Source organism: Convolutriloba macropyga, chromosome 5 (genome assembly GCF_964194025.1).
Source record: "Convolutriloba macropyga chromosome 5, txConMacr16.3, whole genome shotgun sequence".
In the NCBI taxonomy this organism is placed as follows: Eukaryota; Metazoa; Xenacoelomorpha; order Acoela; family Convolutidae; genus Convolutriloba; species Convolutriloba macropyga.
This window is the reverse complement of record NC_134472.1, coordinates 67,518,358-67,543,094: the sequence shown is the minus strand read 5'-3', so window position 1 is coordinate 67,543,094 and position 24,737 is coordinate 67,518,358. Positions and strand designations below refer to the sequence as shown.

At 35.1% G+C, this 24,737-nt stretch overlaps 1 protein-coding gene across 1 annotated transcript; it reads right to left on the bottom strand.

Moving 5' to 3' along the window:
• Positions 1-42: 42 nt before the first annotated feature.
• On the bottom strand, positions 43-24,737 carry LOC142339574 (uncharacterized). Its single transcript, XM_075389715.1, has 9 exons — positions 24,314-24,737; positions 18,193-18,267; positions 16,853-17,087; positions 16,225-16,386; positions 11,831-11,976; positions 11,088-11,222; positions 6,306-6,528; positions 3,787-3,996; positions 43-1,326 (listed from the first exon to the last, which is right to left on the bottom strand). The coding sequence occupies exons 1-9, from the start codon at positions 24,338-24,340 to the stop codon at positions 203-205; spliced, it is 2,337 nt and encodes a 778-aa protein (XP_075245830.1). The 5' UTR covers positions 24,341-24,737; the 3' UTR covers positions 43-202.

Sequence of the window (24,737 nt, the reverse complement as noted above, 5' to 3'; positions counted from 1 at the left end):
TGGACGTGCATAAAAAATGGCTTTAAGTTTAAATTTTAAACATTGAAGACATATTGTCAATTAACTTCATCAAATTAAAGGAGAACTACGAAAACATTTGTTTCAAGGTTATGTAACTATGCTATAGATATACTACATATCGATATGCAAATATTCTTTACTATTAAAAAATATGTCCGCAAAACACATTTGATCATTGGGTCTATCGTCTTCCCGTATGCTTGAAATACGTGACCATCAACAGAACCATTTGGATAAGAGCTGTGTATAGTAAGATGAAGAAAGTATCCGAAAGTGGGCTTTCGTCTTGCCATTTGTAACGCTCCAGAATCGGCGAACACCTCGGAACACTCACAGCAGATTCGTTTTGATCATGTCGCGGTAAAGAGGCATGACCGAAACTTGGATGTTGTGTCGTGAACCGATGGGCATCGCCAACAGATCCGGATCCGTTAACGTCCGGAACCAAATCTCCAGGAAGTGCCTGACCGCCGCAGTGCAACGTATCATTGATGAAGTATTTGGGATGACTAAACTCATTGTGCATAAGAGATCTAAGCGAATATTTATGAAACGCAACATGATGAAACACTCGCCAACCCGTGAACCATTCCTCAGGAATCGCATGACTTGGGAGTAGGAACCCAGCGTTTATCATAAAAATTCCGTAAATACCAGCTCCGATCGCCAAACCCACAATGAATTGATTCGTCAATGAAGCTACCAAGTTCATAATTGACTCAGCACAGAGTAATGTGCAGAATAATATGTAGAAGAACCAACCAAAACTTTCTAGTCCCGTAATTACGAATATGAGCAAAGCCGAGATCAAAGTAGCCAACATAACACCCGGAATCATCGCTATCAATGTCGAAAGCACGTACGGCGTCACAGATACCAAGCCATTCGCGCGTTCTTTACAAAACACAGGTCGAGCCAAGATCAGATAGGGCAGAGCAGCAACAGTCATGATAACAAGATAAGACTGTACGAAGAAGATCATTCCAGCTTTGTATTCGTCCTTAATATCAATCGATCGAGTGAACATCGAAGCAATGACCAAGTCTAACAGAATGTAGATGACAATTCTGGACCAGTACAATCCAGGATGAAGGATGTTGTTCCACAGAGCACGACTGGTCAGGTATCGTATCTGGGTATGGAAGCCAGCACGGAACCTTCGTCTTCTGTTGTCTTTTAAGTACTCCGGGTTGTCAGCAAGAAAGATCAGAGCTCGCTCCCGCTCGAACTTAATGGTGTCGAAGATGTCTCGATGTAGCTGTGAGCTAAGATACACGTCGTTCAATTTGTCAATTTTTACGTGACCTGAAAGACCACACCGTAAATTCGAGTTTGTAAGAATTTGAGAAGCATTTTGAAAGCTAAATAAACATTTTTTCGACAAAATCTTAAACAAATAGTCAAATTTAGTTTGCAAAAATCATAACATAGCCGGCAGATTGCCGGAATAGCTGCGAAAGAATAGACCTGCATGCCATATAATAGAGATAGAAACAGATACAGATCTAAATTGAAAAAAAAACATCGACGCCGCTCAAAAAACTAGGTAAAAAAATTTAGCGATAAATTAATAAAGCTTGCTAAAATTCATTCCGCAGAAGCCTCTTATTAGGGACCTTTACTGCACATACGAGTTCCTTTGACCTTAAACAAATTCAAATTAAACTTAAGTTTTAAAGTGCAAAAGTCATTTTATTGAGTGAGCTAAGTCACTTGTGATCAAAATCTAATCACGCAAATAACCTAAAAACTTTCGCATAGCCGGGAGAATTCCGGAAGCGACTCGAAGCACCAAAACTTCACCAAAAGCTGAAACCATTACCTTTTGTATTAAACCATTAACTCATTACCTCCGCGGGTCTGATCTAAAAATCGCTGAAATTTAAACCACTGTCACCAAGAGAAAGAAAAGGCAGCAAAATTTTATTATTGAAAACGTTTGGTAACGTTAAAAAAGTCTGAAATTTTTAGGATGGTCAAAAAACTGATAGCCTGACAAAGCTGACAGGGCCATCAATTGCCCTCAGATAATTAATGATTCTAATCTCAAAAAGATCGCGAAAGCAAACGGCAGATAAAAACTTTCCAAAAAAGACAGGAAAGTCAAAATTATTCAAAAAAGAGTGCTCAAACTTAAGAATCGGAGAACCACTACAATTAGACTTCTAATCACGGCGATTAAGACAAAAAATACATGATTCTTCCTTGTTGTATATATGCTAGACAACATGATTTCATACTAATTCAAAAATTAAATTAATCATAGAAAAACAAAAGCAACAGAATAATATTCAAAGGCAAACAATCGTCTAAAAATAATACCAAGCCCGGAATAAATTTGCAATAAATAGTAATAAGTCGAAATGTTGGAAAAGACTTTCTAGCAAACTCCCAGTACTGCCTTATTTTGAATTAAATCAATTGAAAACCGAAGAAACCAAGATCTAAGAAAAAGCTGAATTCATTCAATTTTTAACAACTGAAAAAATCAATATAACGAATACAAAAGTAGGTGCCAGGACAAAACTAGAATGATACAAACGAGAATGTGAAGAATATGTACACAATGTTAGGAACACCGTAACAAAAAGACCAATTCTTGATTTTTGAAAGTTAAAAATCAAATTTAAAAAAATCAAGAAAAACGAGTACATTTCATTGATCAGCATTCCAGACATAGAAAAGACAACGAGTCATTCGAGACAAAAATCCAACTTACTGAACAGAATAAAACAAGAAAAAGCAAAATTCAGACATACGAAACAATGAAACATTTTGCAAAATATTTAAGACTGCATTTATGAAAAAAATTTATCTGTTTTTTCACTTAACACCAAAAACTGATTGAATTTTTATTGAAACGAAATTAAAGTCCCTCATGTTCCCCAAAATACTATTTCTAGTAATTAAAAGCAAAATACAAACAAAAAACTGAAAAAAATTGCAAAAAACTACGAAAATCGGATTCGCAAATGTACAATTTTATGAAACAAAATTACATCGAGGTAGAAAGAGGCATTGAGTATATGAATTATCAAAGGGAAATTGCCATATTAACTGATTTTTGACAAAAAACAGCTAAAAGATCCAAAAATGAAGAAATTAATAGAAAAAAAGCCAAAAATTAACTAAAAAATCAAGAAATATGTGCCAATTTTGCATTTGAAACGCAATTTCAGGCTACGCAAAATACTGTGCTATCAATTTCCGGGGTTTACATCTCAACATAGCATCGATTAAAAATTATTTCTACAAAAAACCAAATTACACGCAAAAAAACTAGGCCGCTTAGACGAAAAAACGTCTAAAAACGGTTATCTATATGTGCCATTTAGTCAAAAACTGCTTTTCAATGTCAAAAAGTCATTCACTAAACGCAGCGCATGATCAAAAAACTTCTCTCGCTCAGAAAAAATTAGTTCACACTGCAATTTTACTCGCTTTCGCTTTTAGGTCAAAACATCGTCTGAACGAATAGTACTTCCGGTAAAAAAAAAAACCTTAAGAAAACCAATACTCCTCTTCGAGTCGTAAAAAACCTTAAGAAAACCAATACTCCTCTTCGAGTCGTAAAAAAAGAGCGTCAGAAGACGAAACAAAAAAAACCAAGAGCACCGCAATATAGCTACGCTCAGCTTACAGCTTCGCAGCTATAATAAACTTTCACCGTACAGGTTTTGTGTCGGTGAGGAGGTATACAACGCAATATTATATCTTCATCTCATTTAACAAGCTCTAAATCAAGAAAATTTACTGCGTGCTCACCCTTGAAGTCGTTGTTGACCAGATCCAACATGTAATCAGCCGGATTGCAGTTTTCAGGGATTCCCTGTCCAGAAGCAGTGGTGAGCATGGGGATTGCCTCCCCCACTGGGCCAGCATATAGTAACAGACCCCCACTCAACAGAGTCAGGGAAGAGAAAGTGTTCCACACTCGAGAAGGGGGCTGGTGAACTGAGAAGACCACGGTTTTCCCTGGAAAAGACACAAATACTGACATCCAGATTTATGTGTAACAAACAGGATGTAATGAACTTCACTTCTGAGCTGTCAGAACCAAATTTAAAAAAACACATTAAACAACGTGCAAAAAAACATATTTCACATTGAGAACAATTGAGATCACACAAAAGTCAAAAAGTTAAGCGTGAAAAACTTAGTTGAAAGCTAAGAGTGTTCTAGAATAGCGCAGAATCTGTGAAAGTAAAATTTTGCAAAAAAAAACACGTTTACAATAAGAACTTCAAACTTACTTCGCGAGCATTAAAAAACACGTAGTACCGAGGACTGTAAATCCTCCCTTTGGGCGAGCATACTTTCAAGCCCTCTTAGCCTCGTGGTAACTGCACCTGACTAACAGTCTTTTATCCCAGGTTCAGTTCTCACCCATCTTCTTTGAGCCTTTTAGGTCATTGACCTCTCTCGATATGTTCGCTTAACCATGCTGCTCAATGCGGTTCTTAATCAAACTTACTTCGCGAGCATTAAAAAACACGTAGTACCCAGGACTGTAAATCCTCCCTCTGGGCGAGCATACTTTCAAGCCCTCTTAGCCTTTTATCCCAGGTTCGGTTCTCACCCATCTTCTTTGAGCCTTTTAGGTCATTGACCTCTCTCGATATGTTCGCTTAACCATGCTGCTCAATGCGGTTCTTAATCATGCGCTTCGAGAGGCAACTTAAACATGCAAAAATTTTGTCCAATTGAGAAGAATTGGGATCATACAAAAGTCAAAAAGTTAAGCGTGAAAAACTTAGTTGAAAGCTAAGAGTGTTCTAGAATAGCGCAGAATCTGTGGAAGTAAATATTTGCAAAAAAACACGTATACAATAAGAACTTCAAACTTACTTCGCGAGCATTAAAAAACACGTAGTACCCAGGACTGTAAATCCTACCTTTGGGCGATCATACTTTCAAGCCCTCTTAGCCTCGTGGTAACTGCACCTGACTAATAGTCTTTTATTCTCACCCATCTTCTTTGAGCCTTTTAGGTCATTGACCTCTTTCAATATGTTTGCTTAACCATGCTGCTCAATGCGGTTCTTAATCAAACTTATTCGCGAGCATTAAAAAACACGTAGCAGCCAGGACTGTAAATCCTCCCTCTGGGCGAGCATACTTTCAAGCCCTCTTAGCCTTTTATCCCAGGTTCGGTTCTCACCCATCTTCTTTGAGCCTTTTAGGTCATTGACCTCTCTCGATATGTTCGCTTAACTATGCTGCTCAATGCGGTTCTTAATCAAATTTACTTCGCGAGCATAAAAAAACACGTAGTACCCAGGACTGTAAATCCTTCCTCTGGGCGAGCATACTTTCAAGCCCTCTTAGCCTCGTGGTAACTGCACCTGACTAACAGTCTTTTATCCCAGGTTCGGTTCTCACCCATCTTCCTCGAGCCTTTTAGGTCATTGACCTCTCGATATGTTCGCTTAACCATGCTGCTCAATGCGGTTCTTAATCATGCGCTTCGAGAGGCAACTTAAACATGCAAAAATTTTGTCCCATTTTAGAGCTCACGCGTTTAATATATAGGATAGCAGGGCAAGTCCTGAGGTACAATTCGAAGAATTTTCATTGACAAAACAAAAAACCAGACCTAGAACGGACTAGTAATGAATTGGGAAAAACATTTCCATAAAAATCAGATAAAAAAATCAATGTCAAAAGGCCGCATGTGAACAAAAAACAACACTAGCGAGAAATGGACATTTAGTTCAAACAAAAAAGGAGACCTAGAATGAATTATGAATGGAATGAGGAAAACCATTTAGAAAAAAATCCGATCCAAAAAATCGAAAAAAAACAGTAAAAATCAAAGTGAAATTGCCGCATGTGAACAAAAAAACCACTAGCGAGAAAGCGAATTTTTGTTGAAACAATGTTTTCTCACTCTACTTTAAAAATAGAGCAAAAAAATTCACGCTGCAAAACCACTCGCTTTTTCGCTTCACTTCCTGTTTCGGCGTGACCCAAATCACTGCTCCAATTTGACTTCAAAAATCATGAAAATCTGTGAAGAGATCGTTAAAAAAAGACAGCGCCCCCAATACAATTCAAATTCTTTGAATTGTAAAAAACCAAGAGAAGGCCAATAATCGCCCCAGCTATCGCTATGTGGCTATTTAAAACCAAATCCCACTAGTTCTTATCTTTTCTGTTAAGTCAATCACTACAGTTTTAGCCAATTCTAAAAACTTTTCTATAACGAATCATCGGTATACACAGGCCATCGTTTCCAATGAACAATCTGAAAAACTTGGAAAATTTTGAGAAGAGAAACAAACCCGAATCAGCCAAATTAGTCAGAATCTTCATAATATTTGCAGCAGCTGCGCCATCCAGACCAGACAGTGGCTCATCCAGAAACAGAATCCAAGGTTCCTTCAACAGCTCCAGGGCAATACTGAGTCTCCTTTTCTGCCCCGTTGACAGTCCACGAAACAGTTCACCACCAATGCGAGTGTGCTTACACGATTCAAGTCCCACCTTTGTCAGCACACTTCGAACCTGTACATAATTACAAATTAATATTAAATTTTGGCCTTTTTCATAAGATTAATTTACAGACATTTGCAAATTTTCCACTCAATATAGCAAAACTGTCCGATAAAACGACGGTAACTGTCACTTTGAAAAACAATTAACACTATCCAATAATATATAATAGTAAATTGTTTTCAAGTAGCTTATGCGCATTACTGTAATTAACCAAGCTGTAATTGCTGTAATTAATGTCGAAAACAAAATTGAAATCAATCGACTTTTTGACTGCTCTTACGCAACCGTCATCTTGGATTGTCTAATTCTATGGCCTATAGTCATGGTCTCATCAAGTCTCCAGTAATAGCCTGCTATGTCAAAGAAAATTGCAGTGGTCCGATATACGATCATTAAACTTTGTGCAAAAAGCTGTCTGTAAGCGCAAGTTCAAGCAAAAAAGCATGCGTTTGAAAAAATGCATGAAACATTTTTTCGGATGTTCAAATCTTTTCATGCATGCTCGCTGACTGGACAGAAAACTAATTATATGATAGTTTGGATAGAACTCTAGTTTCGACTGAAGTAAATAACTACTCATAGCTTGAAAGATACCAATTATAAAAGCATTACAGTAGCCAACTCAAACCTTCTTTGTCAAAAATTATAAGAGCAGCAGAAGTATTCAAAGCAATTGATTTTGAGACTACATTATTAAGGCTTAATGTGCTAATTTCTCTGGAATTCCTGACCATTTGCTCAAGACGAACAATCCAAATCTTATTTCAAGTTAAACAAGAAAAAAATGCCAGCTTGGATTGAAAGGTATAATAAAATACTATATATTGATTCGTCTTGTTGCAACTTTACTAAGTAGAAAAATTTCTCTAGCAATTTACCCTAAACAGCCGTACTTCGCTGCGTTAAAGTTATACTTCACACGCTTATATTAACAAACACAAAAAACTAAATTTTGAACTTTTAATTTTGAAACTTTACTACGACAAGGCGGCTCGGTAATGTGCGTTCGCATATTAAGTTCCGACCCCGCTCATCACATTTTTCACTTAATTGTCTAACAAATGAGGAAGAGATAAAAAAATTAACATATCAACATATCGTTCAACAAACTACTAAAAAAATAATCTACTCTAGAGGGCCTATGAGACCTGTGGCTACCATAATATGGCTACCAGAAAAGACGTCAATAAAAATCAAATAGTTACAAATATTAATATTACGACCAAAATTCCTTGTCCATTTTTTGAAAACCACTAATAACCAAATCAAAATGGCATCAGATAAAATTAAAACTCGGAAGATTAACCGGCAATTTTGGGAACAAAATATGGGACTTTTCTTCAAGGCAACTTGGCAACAAGTCGACTAGAAATGAGCAAAAGCGGCAAAATTTATTAAAACAATGCTTTTTTTAAAAAGATTTAAATTCGAACTGATTAGAAACATTACGCAATAAATGAAATCTTTGAGTTGAGAGAGTATTTTATACCTCGATAGAGATCACTAAAAACAATAAAAACCTTCGTTTGCATTTTTAGAAGGTAACAAAATTTGTAAATCAAATGACGCCCATTATTGTGATACTGAAAAGAAAACAAAAACCTACAAAAAAGGGGCACATTTGCAAAAATCACGAAAATTGGTTTTATGAAAACTGGTTGTTCCAAGAAAAAAAGAGCATTTGAAGAAAATAAAACCGTTATGAGGAGCAATTTGTATTACAAAAGATGAATGATGTGAATTGTAAATAGAGATGCTTACCTACAATTTAACAGAAACAAAAATTGGCAGATCTCAAAAATCTATCTTTTTTTTATTAAAAACAAATATTTTAAAAATTCATAGCCAACAAAAGCTTTCGACTAAAAGAGTAGACAGTTTCTCTTCCAACTACTCGGAAAACTAATTGCGACTGTTATTAATGAGACTAAATTATAAGACTATAAAATAACATTAAATACGAGCTGAACTAATAACTTTCAAAAACAACTTTACGAAACCACAGTTTTGAAGCCATTAAATTTATAAAATATTCACCGCGAGAATATAGCATCTTCATTTTCGTCTCCTTTGATCATCATAACATCTTTTTGTAAAACGACTATCACAAAATGACAACAAAAAGAACCAAAAAACTGAAAATTGTCTAAACTTCACAAAATTCTTCTGAAACAAAATGTCTAAGCTCTCAAGACATCATTTAAAAAGTTTAAATAACAGAAAAATTATTATTTGATTCAACAAAACAATAAAAAGTGCTCTAAGTAATGAGGCTAATTTACGAAAATGATACATCATCGTAAAATACGAAAAAAAAACGCAAACCAGAACAAAAAGTTATAAGTTGAAGAATACCATTACTCTTTTTTTAGAAATTTAGTTTGAAAGTCAAAACAACCATTAGCTATTTATGTTCACTTGTTTATCTATAGTTGGCCACTGAGACCTTTTATTACACAATATTTGGCAAAAATTAACAAATAAAACGGCAAAAAAAAACTACAAATTTCTGCAACAGAACGGTGTCGCAGCCCGTCAAACCATATGTTATGAAAACAAAATTTATGTTCAGTTTCAAATGTTGTAAAGCTTTTTTTCGTTAGACTGTTAAATATTATGACAATTTCAAAAGAAACAAAAACAAGAGCTAAAATGAGCAATTATGCACAAAAATCAGAAAATTTTGTGTGAAAACTCGTAGTACCAAAAGCAAGAAAACCTTCTGTTAAAACAATCGGCCAGAAAATTTTTTATTCTATATGGAGGAAAGGTTGACCTGTACTTACTGAGAATAAGCAAAAGGTTGACTAAAATAATATAAAAATTTGACAAGTTCAAAAAATCACAGAAATTTCCTTAAAGCAATTACGTTCAATAACATAAGAGACATTAGGTAACAATCGAAAGAAATGAAAAGGTTCAGTTGCACCTCTTGAGTAAGAAATTTAGATCTTTGAGTGGTTAAACTTTAAAATCAGACTGCCAAAAGAGTATCAATTGAAGGCAAAAGACAAGAATTCAGTTAAATTTTACTAAAACTCTTCCTCAAAGCCATAAAAACCCTTTGCTTCTCTGAAAACCAACTGTATCTACATTCAGCCTCAAATTTACGTAAATTGTAGCTCTCATTAACGGACCCCTGTATATAAATTATTGTCAGTAATTAACATTAAAAAAAAATTTTGAAAAAACGCAGCATCAAAATAAAAACCGAAAAGTCTCTGATTCTAAGAGTCCATGATATTATCGAACATCTCCCTGATTTTGTCGCGCGCCTAGCAAACCGACCAAGTGTTCCAAGTATTTGCGAAATAGACCAATTGTTCAGTGGAATTCTTCAAATATTGAAAAAATGCATTTTGTATAATTATAGAGTTATATCTCCAAAAAACGGCCAAAATTTAATCCCAGAAGACTTTCATACGGCGCCTAATTGCAACTAGCGCTCTTTAGGGAGTCTGTGTTATGGTTTCTAGGTCACTAAGTCCGGCAAAATTTAACAAAATTAACAAAAAGCATATTTTGTGCCATTTTTGGCGAAAAAAGTTTAAATTTTGAAAATTTTATCAAAAATTTTAGCCAAAAAAACTTTAATCAAACAATTCAGCAACGCTGTTCTATTTCTAACGGTAACAACAACACTCTGCCGTTAAAAATTTTAACTTATTTTGAATTATATTAGCGAAATTGTGCCAATTTTTAGCAAAAATTACTGAAAATGTGAACAAAAACAGTCAAATGTTCACAGAACTTTAAACCTCGATAACTCCCTGTAAAACACGAAAGTCGAAAAAATCTTTTCAATTCCGTATTCTACGCTGGACGGGATTTTTAATAATACCACTCACAATTCTCTACGATTAATATATCGGTCGGCCAAAATTTACTGAATAAAAAAACCCAGTTGAGTATATAGTTCCTCCCTCCCCACTAAAGTGGGGGTCGGAACAATTAAAGACTGTAAAACTATCCGCATTTAATTTCACTTTTTTCTTAACACAGCTCTTTTCTCGAGTCAATAATCGTGAGTTTTCCTAGTCGACCATATTTACTGATCGCTTGATAAATATAGAAAATGAAAAATAATGCATGCAATAAAATCTCATAAATTTAGGTTGATAATACCACTCTGCTATCTAGTTTGCTCATGTAGCACCGAAAAATTAATTTAACGGAAATCAGAACGTTTTGCCTCGAAACAAGCACTCGGGAAAACTTACTTACTGTAGCAAAATACTGAATCAAAGTTTACCGAATCCGCAATTGGCGGGCTTACAGTAACATAGAGAAAACTAGTAGCAACAACAACAATGTTGAACATGTGCTACTCTAGTTTGTTGAATTGCTATCCTATTTGAATAATTTGTTTGCTATATTATGCATGTATTTAACGAACGTATATCAAGTCATCGTTGTCAATAATTTATTGGGCAAATTGAAAAAGAAGATAGCTCTGATCTCGTTATTTGTTGACGTTGCTTGTTTATTTACATCTATTCAACAACGAAATTAATTCTTTCTTTTCTTTCTTTAGTAGCAGCACGCGAACACATTGATGCCACATTAACCTTTTTGCTCTTTTCTGCGTATGTGAGAGAGGATGGGAAGCAGAGGTTGGCTGTGAAGTGCATAGTCTCCTTCACTGTGAATATCTCGTAGAATGCATCGTTCACATCCACATAACACGAGTACGTACGAAAGTCCTGTCAACAATACACCAGATATAACCTTGAAAACAACCCTAAATACCAAAACGATATGTACTTCTCTTGACCATTGTAGAACTTTTTTTTAAAAAAATCAGTCTATACAATTACACATAAACTGAATTTTGCTTTGGAATATGTTTCAATAAGACGTGGTGGTCAAGGGTCTTATCAATCTTGTCGGGGGGGGGGGATTTGATCAGGTCTTATAAATTTGAGCACTGTATTAAAAATGTGAAACTCAAAATGTTGCTTCGCTCGATTTCTTGGTAGTTTTTGAGAAGCTAAGCTATTTTGTCATGTTTTGATGTTGCATGTTTTTCTTTCTTGCCAGTTATCTTGTGAAATCAAATATCAGAGCATCCTTGACAAAAAGCATCAGACATTCAATTCAATGAAAAAATCGACAAAAACATTATCTTTCGTAAACCTCGGCGTCGTTAATCAACTGGCTTGAAACTCCAAAATGTTCGTGAACTTTTTGTTTGCACTATGTACGTGCTACCAATCCAAAAAATTCCATCTAATTTCTTTAATATACCAGGAAAAACCATACCAGAAACGTCCAAAACGTAATTAAACTCTTTACAGAAACAATCTCTCACAATGGGGTCTCGCGGGATTCCGTTGATGAGAATTTCTCCCATGATCTCTCCACTGGACACACGGTCGGCCAGGATGTCCAGAAGGGTTGTCTTCCCACTTCCAGAGGGACCCATAAGAGCCATTATTCCTCCCTTGTCTACGTGACCTACACAGCAAAATTTTCTCGTTTTCAGCAACACATCAATTAGGCATTTCTTTACTTCAATTCTTCAACTAGGCTAGGCAGTCTTTTCTTAGAGGTCGAACAAAAAAGGAGGCAGCAATTCAAAAACTCAGCAATCATTAAGCGAGGTCGTCGATTTTCACGTGAGAGCGAGACATTATTTAGGCTAGAGGGAGACCTGCGAAAACAAACTTGCGGAATTTGTCGCCGATCGAATTATAAGAACCGGAACCCTAGTAGGTTGATTCTTTTTGATTAAAAAGGCAGTTCCTTGTACGCAATACAAAACCAATTTTGGAAAAACTGAACCCTGCTTCGATTTGAAACCGCATCGACACAACTGATAGCAGAAAATACAAAAAAGCTATAAAGGCAAAATTTCAATGCGGAATCTCTCATGCGACCTCAAGATTCACAATGGATCTCGAAGGCATACATAGACTAACATTATTTTCGAAAAAACTTGAAAAAACCCAAAAGCAATCTTTATGAGAAATATTTGGTCAACAAAATACATTGAAGTCTCAAACGTTTGAGGACCCAAAACAGAACTTTTGCCTTTATAGCAACTGAAATTTCTGGGATTTTTGGTAGGAAAAAACTATTTTTTCTTAGCTGAGTAAACTATTTTTTCTTAGCTGGTGTCACTTTTTCATTAGCTGAGTAAATATTTTGAAACATTTTTTATACAGAGGGAGATCAATAGAAAATTTCGCCCTTCTATTGGCAGAAAACCTCTTTGAAATCCGTGAGGTATTCGAAGAGGCGCTGATGAAAAAGTGACACCAGCTCGCCCTTTAAGAAAACAACTAACGCTGATGTGGGAACAATCTTTTTTTTCCTAATAAAAATTCCTAAATGCTCTAATACAAGACACCATGGACAACAATATGAGCAAAATGTCAACGCTGCGTTGCATAACAGTACCTTCCATAAGTTTTACTAAATCCCAAAAATATTACAAATGGAGAAATCAGTCAAATCCCTTGTAAGCAACCAAGTAAGCAAACACTAGATCCCTTCATTGGCAGACGTCACTATACTTGAAATGTATCAGTGAAGCAAAAGAGCTCCGCACTTGAATTGAAAAAAAAATAAAAAGGCAAATTTTCCAAACACTAATATTTCTGCAATTTAATCTGCCAAAACTGGCAGCTGAAGAACTACCTGGTATCAAAAAGCATCAATTCATTCATTCGATCCACAAAAGACGAACAATTTCGGTGTGAAATCTTAAGTGAAAATTGATCAAAACTGCTATAATGATCCACATGAAAAGTTTTAACTCGATAATGTGCGTTTGCACAATGCTCCGACTCCATTTAAAACGCAAAACTACGCAAAAGTTCCACATATATAGCCCAGAGTAAACTGTAGAGAGGCAAAACAAGGATCAATCAACTTCAATCAATTGAGATTAAAAAGAATTGAAATTAGTACCACTTAAAATTTAATTATCACTATTGCAAGTAAGTTTGAAGCTATCGAACAAAATTTTCTGACAACAAATTGAACCTCGGGAAATTTCTGATAAATTCTGAGAAGTATTAAAAAGGTGTAAAAATATGCACAAACGGGTGAATATCACTAATGTTCATTGCAGCTCCGGGAAGAGTTTTTTGGTTTCTGCAGTTTGAGACAATTTAGAAAATGAATTTCGATTTTTCTGTGTCTACAATTTTCCTAAGTTCATGCATCACTTTAATGTATTGTCCATTCTGTTATCAGTCTATGACTGAAATTGTACCACGCGGTGTATAAACGTAAAACTCACAAATGGTAAAATATTTTATAGTTTCTTCTTGAATCGACTCACTTGCATTGATTGTAAACGGTCCGTAACCGTTTAGCCCCCCAATCCTTCCCCTTGTTATTTAGTTCAAATTTGTTGAGTTCATATTCATAATCGCTGTAAAAGTCATATCTTTAACTTTGAATTTTCATGACTTTCAATGCCAAACCTTTTTACTCATTATCATGCATGAGTTTCATCGTGCCACACTTAACTTTGATAGTAAATGCGGGTATAAACCACACCTTTGTAAGCTATTATTTAACAAGCATACAAGCTTATAGAATAACATACAGCAAAATAAACTCTTGAAAACCAGTCGTTGTCTCTGAAAGCGGATCAGACTAAAGAAAAGATAACAATTTTTGGCGCTCCTGGGTGGGCTTGACCTCAACTGCCCTCTTTTCTCCAGTCTTCACTACTGTGCCCACTCTGAACTCGACGAGGTCGCCCGCTTGCAGCACTGGCAGAGGTCGAAAGGTGAAGGAAGAGGCACTGAACCTGAACTGTCGACCTGTGAACAAGTCCTGGATCTTCTCTTTCACAAGTCCCTGTGGGTCTTCTTTTGATTGGGAGCGATTGATTCAGAGCGCCAAGAGGACACTCTTAATCATTCTAGGATCTAAGCGTCTCTCCTTCGACATCTTTGAGACAATTATGGTTGAAGTCGAAGCAATCCTGAATTCCAGACCCTTGACAAACGTTGCTGATCAGCCTGAAAACGAAGAACCACTCACTCCTAACCATTTCCTCATCCAACGCCCTTACAGTTCCCTGCCACCCGGAAACTTTGGAGACCAACAGCCAGCTAGTTTCAAGAACTGGAAGCACGTGCAGCAGTTGATGAACCACGTGTGGCGGCGTTTGATTAAGGAGTACCTGCCGACGTTACTCAAGAGACGTAAATGGACAGACAACAACCAGCCTCCTGTGAAAGTTGGAGATGTTGTGTGGGTACTCAAGGACTTGACGCCGAGAGGAATCTGGCCCCTCGGAAGAGTTGTGGAAACATCCCCTGGGCGAGACGGTGAAGTACGAGTTGCCAAAGTAAAAACGGCTTACGGCTCGTTCGTGCGTCCGGTCGCCGGCCTCGCACGGGTTTTTTCCCCGTAGTTTTTTAAATTCAAATTTTTCGCACCGGTCTTAGGCAACATGAGCTACATCCACCCCCTTTGATGTTATTGCCCTTACAGTATTTTCATTCCAATTATATAGGTTCAAGGATATCGGATCAAACGACAATCAAGATGAACCCCTGCCCTCCTTCTTGGAGCATGTTCCCAATGACCTTGGAACTCAAGAAAAGCATGACATTTGATGATGATTAAAACTACCGCCAAAAACCTGAGAGTTACTCTTTCCCAAAAACATCTGACAAGAAGTCGCAACCAAATATGAGCAACCAAAAGTCTAGAATATATGTTTCACTACATAAATTGCTTATAGAATAACATACAGCAAAATAAACTCTTGAAAACCAGTCGTTGTCTCTGAAAGTGGATCAGACTAAAGAAAAGATAACATTGATCTTAATTTGATTAGTTTTTCATCACTGTAATTTAAAAAACTCACGCTATGTCATTTATTATTTCTATCAACCTTGATTTGTATTTTTCAGTTAATCTATTTATCCGGGAAAACTTCCTGTCAAAGTATTTTATTATGCTTACATTATTATATTTACATTTAAATTAACATTTATAGCCTATTAAATATCAAAATAAGCGCGCTTCGAAGTAGGGTCTCAAGTGGGTTTTTTTGGAATTTTTCGCATAGTTTTTATCACCGTTTTAAATTTTTGTAGGCGGTAGACTTTTTCTAATCTCCTTTGTTCGCAATCATTCTGTATCAATGATTTTACAGCAAATATTTCTGAAAAACATTTCACTTTTGTTTATTTTTGGCTGTATTTCGCGATGCAAATCAGTTCGTATAGCAATGTTGCTGCAGCTAAACTAACTTGTTTAGTGTCCTAAAATTTGATTTAGTGAATAAAGTTTCAATGCAATTAGTAATTCGTTTGAGCAATTATTCTTTTTTGTTTTCTTCCTAAATGTTAAGTTTTGAGTCATACAAGCACAGGAGTTTTATCATCGTTTTTGTCGTCTCCGATTGGTTTCCGAAGTCTTTGGGTTATTTTGTTAGTTTTATGTTACGATAATTTGATCAAGAGCCAAGAAGTCACCGAGCAAATTTTTTCGTTGACTTCTAAAATTCAGCAGCTGAATATGTATTCGGGACCTTAAGTGTTATTAAATTCTGGGAAAATTAAATTTCTGAGATAAAATTTAATTCAGTCAAGATTATAATGGACACTATTGTTGTTCATACCGCTTTAGCTTTCTCTCGATACCGTTCCATTTTTACTAGTTTTTCCTCCAAAGCCTGTCGATTTTTCCTAATTTTTCCTCCAAAATTGCTACAAGACGTTAACTGACCTGTGATGGACTGCAACAACACTTTCCTGTCCCGTTTCCATGGCAACCGACTAACTGGCACCGTGTAAGATATGTTCTGCCATGCCATCGAGTATCCCTCCGAATTCACTCCCGGTTCCACTTTGTACTTGTTCATGCTAGTGGTTGCCAACACCGTCCCACCTGTTGAGTGGAAAATAACTGATAACTCAATCACTCAACTCCAATCTAATCACATAATAGATTACATAATGATAACTGCTCTTTCTTATATAACAAAGTTGTGTTATCAGCTAAATGAAGAAAGTGCGTTTCAAATTGCTGAAACTTGATATAATCTTTGTGTTAACGGTACCACAATTTATCAAAAAAGTAATACAATTTCTCAAGGTTTATGAGAGCAAATTTATTATTTCATATAAACACAAAGAAATACTGTGCCATCGTTTCGCATCTGTTTCAATTCAATCAGAACACACTAATAAAAACATAGCGGTTTTAATAAACTTAAGCAGTAATACAGTAAAATTCATTGTAATAGCTCACAGCCTTTAACTGCACATCTCAAATGTGAAAAAATATATTATAACTCTTGTTTATAACTGAAACTTAACATTAAAAAATAGTCAAGTAACATCATCAGGCTGACCTGGTCCATTTGTGGTGAGTCTAGTTGCACTCCCGTTTGAGAAGTTCAAAACGGCCGATGAACTGAAACCAACTTCAGGCACGGCTCCATCGCCACCAGATGCAAAAGCAGGACCATCTTCACCACCACCGCTTCTCGATGTTGGAGGAACTACAAGTTGAACATCGTCAACTACCACCACTGTGTCCTTAGATAATCGGGAGCTGATCGAGGTCGATTCCAACGAATAGCCGTTCTTAAACATTTAGATACAGTTGTTCACAGATTGTCAGTTCGTAAATATAACAGAAATGTAAGCTGATATAAGCAAGCTAGCATCCGCTTCAGCAAACTGCTTCGCTATTCGGGACTATTTCATCAAAAAACAAGGAAAATGTTTTTATTTACAGACGGCCTGGTTCTAAATAAGACTATTTTTGAGGAAAAATGTTAATTGTCGATGCAAACCGACAAAAAGTTTAATAATATGTATACGTTTTAGTTGGCAATTTTGTGACAAAGCGTAGAAGAAAAATGCGAATGATTAAAAACGAGTATAGCAAATGAAGCTTAAAAGCTAAAAAATATATATTGCATTAGCTATTATGCTTGTACATAACACAGGAAACGCCAGCGTTAAACATAGAAACAATACACAGCAAATATATGATGGTACGCGTACATTTCATAAACGACAACATACATACTAGGAACTGCTAAAAAAAATCCATGCTTTAGCTATACGTAAAATAACACTGCTATCATCTGTTGCTTTTTACATGGTCGTTTGAGAGGAAGCAAAACAGGAAATTTCAGTTCAAACCAATGAAGTGAACAACCTTCATGGTTAAAAAAACTGAAGCTTAGCTCAGCCGAAAACAACTCATTACCGGTTTTCCGCTATCCATTTTTTTCTGGAGGGTTATTTTTTCAACGTTACGAAAATATCATCTAAAGTTTTAATTAAGTTTAGTTATAATTAAATGCAATATTTCTAGTTTCAAGCTTTTGGAAGGCAGGTTATTTTTTCCTCCCATTAATGTATAAGCACGTAAAAAAGTGTCTTATCACATTTCAGCACCCATTTAAATCATTTGATTTCACCCCTCTCCCCAAGGATAACCAACATTAAATTACGGTAAAGGCTTTAGGCTCTAACTTTACAAAACTGGGGCAGTGAGGTTTGTTCACGTTGACAATGAAAGAGGGTGCGGTGGAACAACATCTCATCCCTACCCTACACAGAACATCGTTAAATTTCTACCCCCTGCGTGAATAAAAAAGGAAAGCCGAAAATGGAATGGAGTTGAATTGGATCTAAACGAAGCTTGTTCCGACATTAAGCAGAAGAGAGCAATTACCTGTGAGACTGGGCTGCCAGTGTCGCCATGAACACTTTCAGCAAAAGACAGTCGACTAGCTCGATAGTCATCGTTCTGAAAATAAACAAACGTTACTTTGCAGCTATTATTTAGATCACAAACGTTTTAGTGTTGCTGCTAAGATCAGCGTCTTAAAGCACTTAACCGTGATTAACAAAAGAAGTTCTGCTGGTTTTTATTGAAAGGTTTAAACGGAATCCTTATGTGATAGGGATAAAAAAGGCTGCCATTTGTTTTTGAAGATTTTTCTCAAAAAAACCAGAGCTATCAACCTGTGGTAGTTCACCCGCTATTAAAATCTGAACAAACACGAAAAAAAAATTAACGTAAATTTGACCTCTTGCACTTAAAAGCAGAAACAAGAAAAAAAAATTGAATACAAATTAAGAACAACTACAGAAACATAGCCGGTAGATAGCCAAGATAGCAGCAAAACAGACTTACGTCATATAGATACAGAAAGGCAACAGATACAGAATTGATTTGCTGCAGTTGCCAACCTTTTTAAAGACTAAATCTCTACAAAATAAAAAGTTCTTTTCAAAATAATCAACTTCGTTAGTTTATTTAGGTCGCCAAGCTTTATTATTGACATTGATTATTATATGGGGTTACTATATATAATTCATCACGATTTATCACAATTCAGCTTAAAATTCACTGCAAATTAGCTTAAACGAGGTCACGCACATACAAGTAGCAAAAAAGCAGTAAATAGCGGCATGAAAAGATCAACAAAATTTCGTTCGTAGTTTGCGGCGTGAAAAAAATGTGAAACGAAAAAGCGTCAGACGATGAAACAAAAAGAAAAACCAATATCACCACAAAATAGCTACGCTCAGCTTACAGCTTTGCAGCTAAATCAAAACCAACAAAGGAAGTCTGAGTTTTAAATTTGATTGCACGAAAAACCAAAACAGGACTGAACCAGAATAGTTCTGATCGCTCTTCTCTTCCGTACCACTTTCTATAGAATACAAGATAGTTGTGATTACGATTTCAAAAAAAACAATCTAATTTTTTCAAGAGCAAGTCTTTCGTCAGCATAAAAAGTTCAACGGAAAGAAAAAAACTTACTCCACTGAAAGAAGAAATTAACCTCACGCAAAAAAAATCAGTTGATAAGCTATTGGATCAAATTGAACTACTTTTAACGGAGCACGCGTAAAAATTCAGAATCAATGTTTCGAAGAATGAAAAGACGCGCAATTATACTTCTAGTTCAAAAACATCTTTCGCCTGACCAAAAAGAAACAACTTCAACACGCACCGACTAAAGTCGGACGAATTACTATCGTCCGACGAATTACTATTTTTATGCTGACGAAAGACTTGCTCTTTAAAACTCAGACTTCCTTTGTACAAAGGAAGTCTGAGTTTTAAATTTGATTGCACGAAAAACCAAAACAGGACTGAACCAGAATAGTTCTGATCGCTCTTCTCTTCCGTACCACTTTCTATAGAATACAAGATAGTTGTGATTACGATTTCAAAAAAAAACAATCTAATTTTTTCAAGAGCAAGTCTTTCGTCAGCATAAAAAGTTCAACGGAAAGAAAAAACTTACTCCACTGAAAGAAGAAATTAACCTCACGCAAAAAAAATCAGTTGATAAGCTATTGGATCAAATTGAACTACTTTTAACGGAGCACGCGTAAAAATTCAGAATCAATGTTTCGAAGAATGAAAAGACGCGCAATTATACTTCTAGTTCAAAAACATCTTTCGCCTGACCAAAAAGAAACAACTTCAAACACGCACCGACTAAAGTCGGACGAATTACTATCGAGCAACAAGCGGGGTACCCTAATAAAGAAGCCAAAGACAATTTTCACAATTTTAAGATAAGGAGGCTCGTAATGTGCGTTTGTACATGATAATCCGACCCCGCTAGAACCTTTAAATAGGTTTTATGGTCATTCATACCGCCATTTGAAGACATTGAGATCTGTCATTATGCAGAATATGGACGTCTACAAAAACAAACAACAAAATACAGACGAAAACAAAAATTCAAATAAATTTGTGAGAAACGGTGTCGAAGCCATTAAAACCATAAATCCTTAAAAAATGACAATATAATCAATTATTCCTTCTCTGAACACAAATTGTGATATGTGACGTCTGAATAATGAAACTAGGCAGAGGAAAGTAGACAAAAAAGAACAAAAAGGGGCAAAGTTAAAAAATACATTCGGAGACAATTAATTTCAAGGACATAACATAAGCTAGCAACGTAAATCATTAATTAAGCCTTTTTATCTCTCAAAAAAGTAATTAACATCTGTCATTAATAGGAATTTGTGTTACGTCTACAAAAAGATTGATAAATGCAGAGAAAAACAATAGGAAAAGCTTTCAGAACATTAGATATGTTCAATTTTTCATTTCTTCAACACCAATAATGTAACATCCGACATTTAATTAATGAGACTAGGTAACAAACACAAAGAAGAACAAAAAAGTGCAAAATTAAAAAAAACACGCCTAAATTTTTTTAAACTCATTTAACTTCAAAGTCATGAAAATATTAGCAATCAACTTAGTCAGTAAAAACATTTCTTTGTTTGTCCAGAGGAAACCACCAATTCCTTCAATTATCTAGGAAAAGTTCATGCGACAAAAAAAATCCAATAATTCTGCTAGAAGACGGTGTCGAAGCCGTTCAAACCATAATCTAGCCATTTATATGTTCAATTGTGCCTTTTTAAACGCCAATAATGTGATATCTGAGATGTAAATAATGGCACAAAAAAGGAACCTCAAAGATGGGAAAATTTCCGAAAATCGAAACTTTATTGTGAAAACTAGTATTAAAGCCGAAAAACCATTACTTAAAACTTAAAACCACAATACAAATTATATTTTGATACATTAGATAGACGATGCGACCCATCATTCCTGACCTAAACCTACAAGTTGATAGAACAACAGAAAAAATTGGCAAAACTCAATAATTGTTTTATTTTGAAAACAAGTACGTTCACAAGTCAAAACGACCATTAGCTTTCGACAACAAAACGAAACTACATAGAACGCCAATTGGAGCTGCCATTAGTAAACTTGGAATTGAAATGTTATGCTCTGTAATTGATTTTTTTGAATTTCATTTTCTAGAGCGAGTTATCGTGGTTTAAATTTTTGCGAATGTTAAGATCGATTTGCAATATTTTTGTTGACATTTTTTCGGAATTTTTTCGTCAATTCGACTAAATTATGTAACTTTTAACAATAGCACTGTTGATTTGAATATTACAGACAAAAAAATAATGTTGACAATTTTGATTTAATTTTGTCTAAAATTTTGACTAAAAATTTCAAAATTCAGCCTTTTATCAAAAATTAGTCGAAATAAGCTTTTTTAAAATACATCTCAAATAACTAAAACATTCTTTATAAATAACAAAAGGAGCTAGTCCTTCTTCCATTGAGAGCAGCCTGGAATGAAACTTTTGCCGTTTTCTGCTAACTTTAATCTATGATTATCAAAAACGAAGCAGTTATTTTTGATCTTTTATTTAATATATTATCTAGATCTGTCGCATTCAAAACAATTGAGTGTTCTTAATGTACCCATAGCACGAGTAGCGCTGGTTTTGGTCCAACCTTGGACTTAAAATCCAAAAATAATTCGGATTCTAATCAATAGGGTCTTTTATTAAAATCGATTTTTTTATTTTAATTAAAGAACAGAAAAATTCAAATCCAAGCACACTGTTAAAAAGTCCAAATGTCTTCCTAAGCAGTTAAAAACTTATGCATCTAGGGTCTTTACTCGAAAGATTATGGTCGTTTTAACTTTTAAAAATGTTTGATTTTTAATTAAACAATGGCTAATTGAACTTTGCCACTATTTTTCTCTCAATTTGGTCAACTTGTAGCTTAGCGTCAGCAAAGAAAGAATGCTTCCTCTCCCGCTCGTTTCAACTCAAATAACTTCCAATCTTTTTCCGGTTTTACGCTTTACGTTATGGTTTTCTGGCTTTGATACAACTAGATTTGACAATTTCTCTTTTTTCATGTTTAGGCATTGGCCCAAATTTCTCGTCTTTGTGCCATAATTGGCCTTCAAAATAAAGTACAGTTAAAAATATAAATGTCATGAAAGACGTAGATTAAGGTTTAACGGCTTCAACAACCCTTTCTCGAAGAATTGAATTGAATTTCATAGATTTGATTTGTCTAACAGTCGTTAATACTTTTTAGTCGTATGAAAGTTCCTGCAATATGACAGGTCTCATTGGCTTCTTATGAAGTAATAAATGAGCCTAGGATCTCATTTGAGTAGATGGCTGATGGCTTTAATGACTTTGAATACAATTGTTTTCAAAAACAAAAAAACACTTTTTAACTTCGCATTTTTGTTCTTTTTTGTCTATTTGTTCGTAGTCTCGTTAACTACAGGTCACAAATAACATTAGTGTCGTCGAGGGAAGGTGTAAGTGTGCGGAATATAATATTTTTTTAAAAGTTCGTTATGAACTTACCCGCTTCGACACGGGTTTTTCGCAAAAAAAGTGATCTAATTTTTTATTTTTGTCTATATTTCATGTTCTTTTTGTAACCGTAAGTCATATTCTGAAAAACTACAGGTCTGAAGCGCTTCCTTTGGAAGAATAGACAAACCTATTTAATTATTTCATTCTGTAGCTCATGGCTTTGATGACTTTGAAATTAATTGTTTTCGAAAAATACAAAAATATTACAAAATTTTGTTGTCTATTTGTTACTTATTCTCATTAATGAGAGGTCCTATACCACATTTTTGGCATTCTAGGAAGGCTCGATTGAACACATTTTGAGGGGCAGAATGTGGCTTTACGGCTTCCACAGCCTTTTCTCGCAAGTTTTAATTGAATTTTTTTTGTTGTCTCTTTGCTGTTCTTTTCGTAACCTCATGAGAAATTGAATAATGACAGGCCCTAATGCCCTCCAATAGAGTCGTATGTGATCATAAACATGTTGTATGTTTTCAATTGCTATCTAATGGTTTTCACTAATTTGAAATTATTTTTAAAAACAGAAGCCAATTTTTTTTAACTTTGCAGCTTTTTTGTTCTTTTTAGTCTAAATGTTACCGAACCTTTTTAGGGAGTAATCCCATATATTTTCGAGTGAAATACAAGTTATTTTGTTTAGTTTCAGTTTTGTCCGCGCTATTTTGACCTTGTTAATAAGTTTTTTTCTTTTACAAAAATGGACATAAAGTTTTGGATGTAATTAGTGTTTGTTGTTATTGTTGTTTGATTTTGTTCTTCGTCTTGACTTGCTTTCTTAATAATGGCTGATCTCATCAATCTAGTCCGCCATTTTTACTCCACTGAGTTATTTGCGTTGGAGGCGATCTTTTTGTTCATACATTTTTTTTAAAAAAATACTTGAACTTTGGGGAGTTTTCTATCTGTTCCTCATTTGGTAGACATTTATGCCAACGATGTGGATGAGCGGGATTGGAACTTTATGTGCAAACGCACATTAACGAGCCTCCTTGTTAACAAAAAAATTGAAAATTTTGTGAATGAGAAAGTTATTTGTAGTAGATTTTAGCACCATAGTGTATGAGTCCTAACGCAATTTTTGTTCTCGAGATGCAATTGAACAATATGCTCAGTGCCTTGAGTGAAATACAATTGGTTAACTTAAAGACATTGAATTGTCAGGTTGTAAATTAAATCGCGAGATACAGTGCTTGAAAAATATAATTTTTTGTGAACGATGTTTCATCAAAATTTTGATGTCCCTATAACCTGAAATTGGTTAGCTAATTTTCAGCTTGGAATTGTCGGGTCGTGCTACTGATCATCTTCAACTTATGATACTCCGCACGCAAAAGCTCGAGCAATTAACGCAAAAAAAACAAATCTCAACCATTTCTACGTAGTCACATTTCTTTTTCGCGTAAAAACGCCTATTTTTGCGAAGCGGTACAGAAAATAGTAGATTCAAACCCCCATTACTTTCACACACTGAGCGTAACTAGAGAACTATAACTAGAGAACTTTGTAAAAATCAATTAATAATCTTAAGTCAATTTTAAGTTATCTAAAGAAATCTACCCGAAGTATGAAAGCAAAGTATTAACCTGGCAAATTAGCATTACCTGTAGAGGACGAGTGTCCGATTCCATTTTAGCTCACTCACTTATGTATGTAATGAAGTATAAAAGATCCAATTTGAAAAGCTGTCCTTTTCCAATCAAAATTATTAAATCTCAAACGTACTAAATTTCTAGCAAAAATTTTACGAAATTTAGATCTCGCACGTAAATTCGGGAAAATTTTTGAACAAAAATTACTAAGAATTCAAGAGGAATAAATGGCCATTTTATAATCAACGGATAAAGAATGTGATACGCCTCAACGACAGCAAGAAAATATACGCTTATTTTTGTACAGGCTTGTGTGCTTTTTCATTGCGTTTTACTAAATACAATGTACATTTTTGTCAATAGCTTAGTCAAAATTCAGTTTACGATTGTAAGAAAAAGCAAACGTATAAAAGACAAAAGCCAAACATACCCCGAA

Bases quoted from the DNA above. Each gene is read 5' to 3' on its own strand.
- LOC142339574 (XM_075389715.1), bottom strand. From the start codon at position 24,340: ATGGAATCGGACACTCGTCCTCTACAG. The intron at 18,268-24,313 runs GTAATGCTAATT...GTTTATTTTCAG, and splicing joins CGGACACTCGTCCTCTACAG to AACGATGACTATCGAGCTAG. The intron at 17,088-18,192 runs GTAATTGCTCTC...TAAATGTTTAAG, and splicing joins CTGGCAGCCCAGTCTCACAG to AACGGCTATTCGTTGGAATC.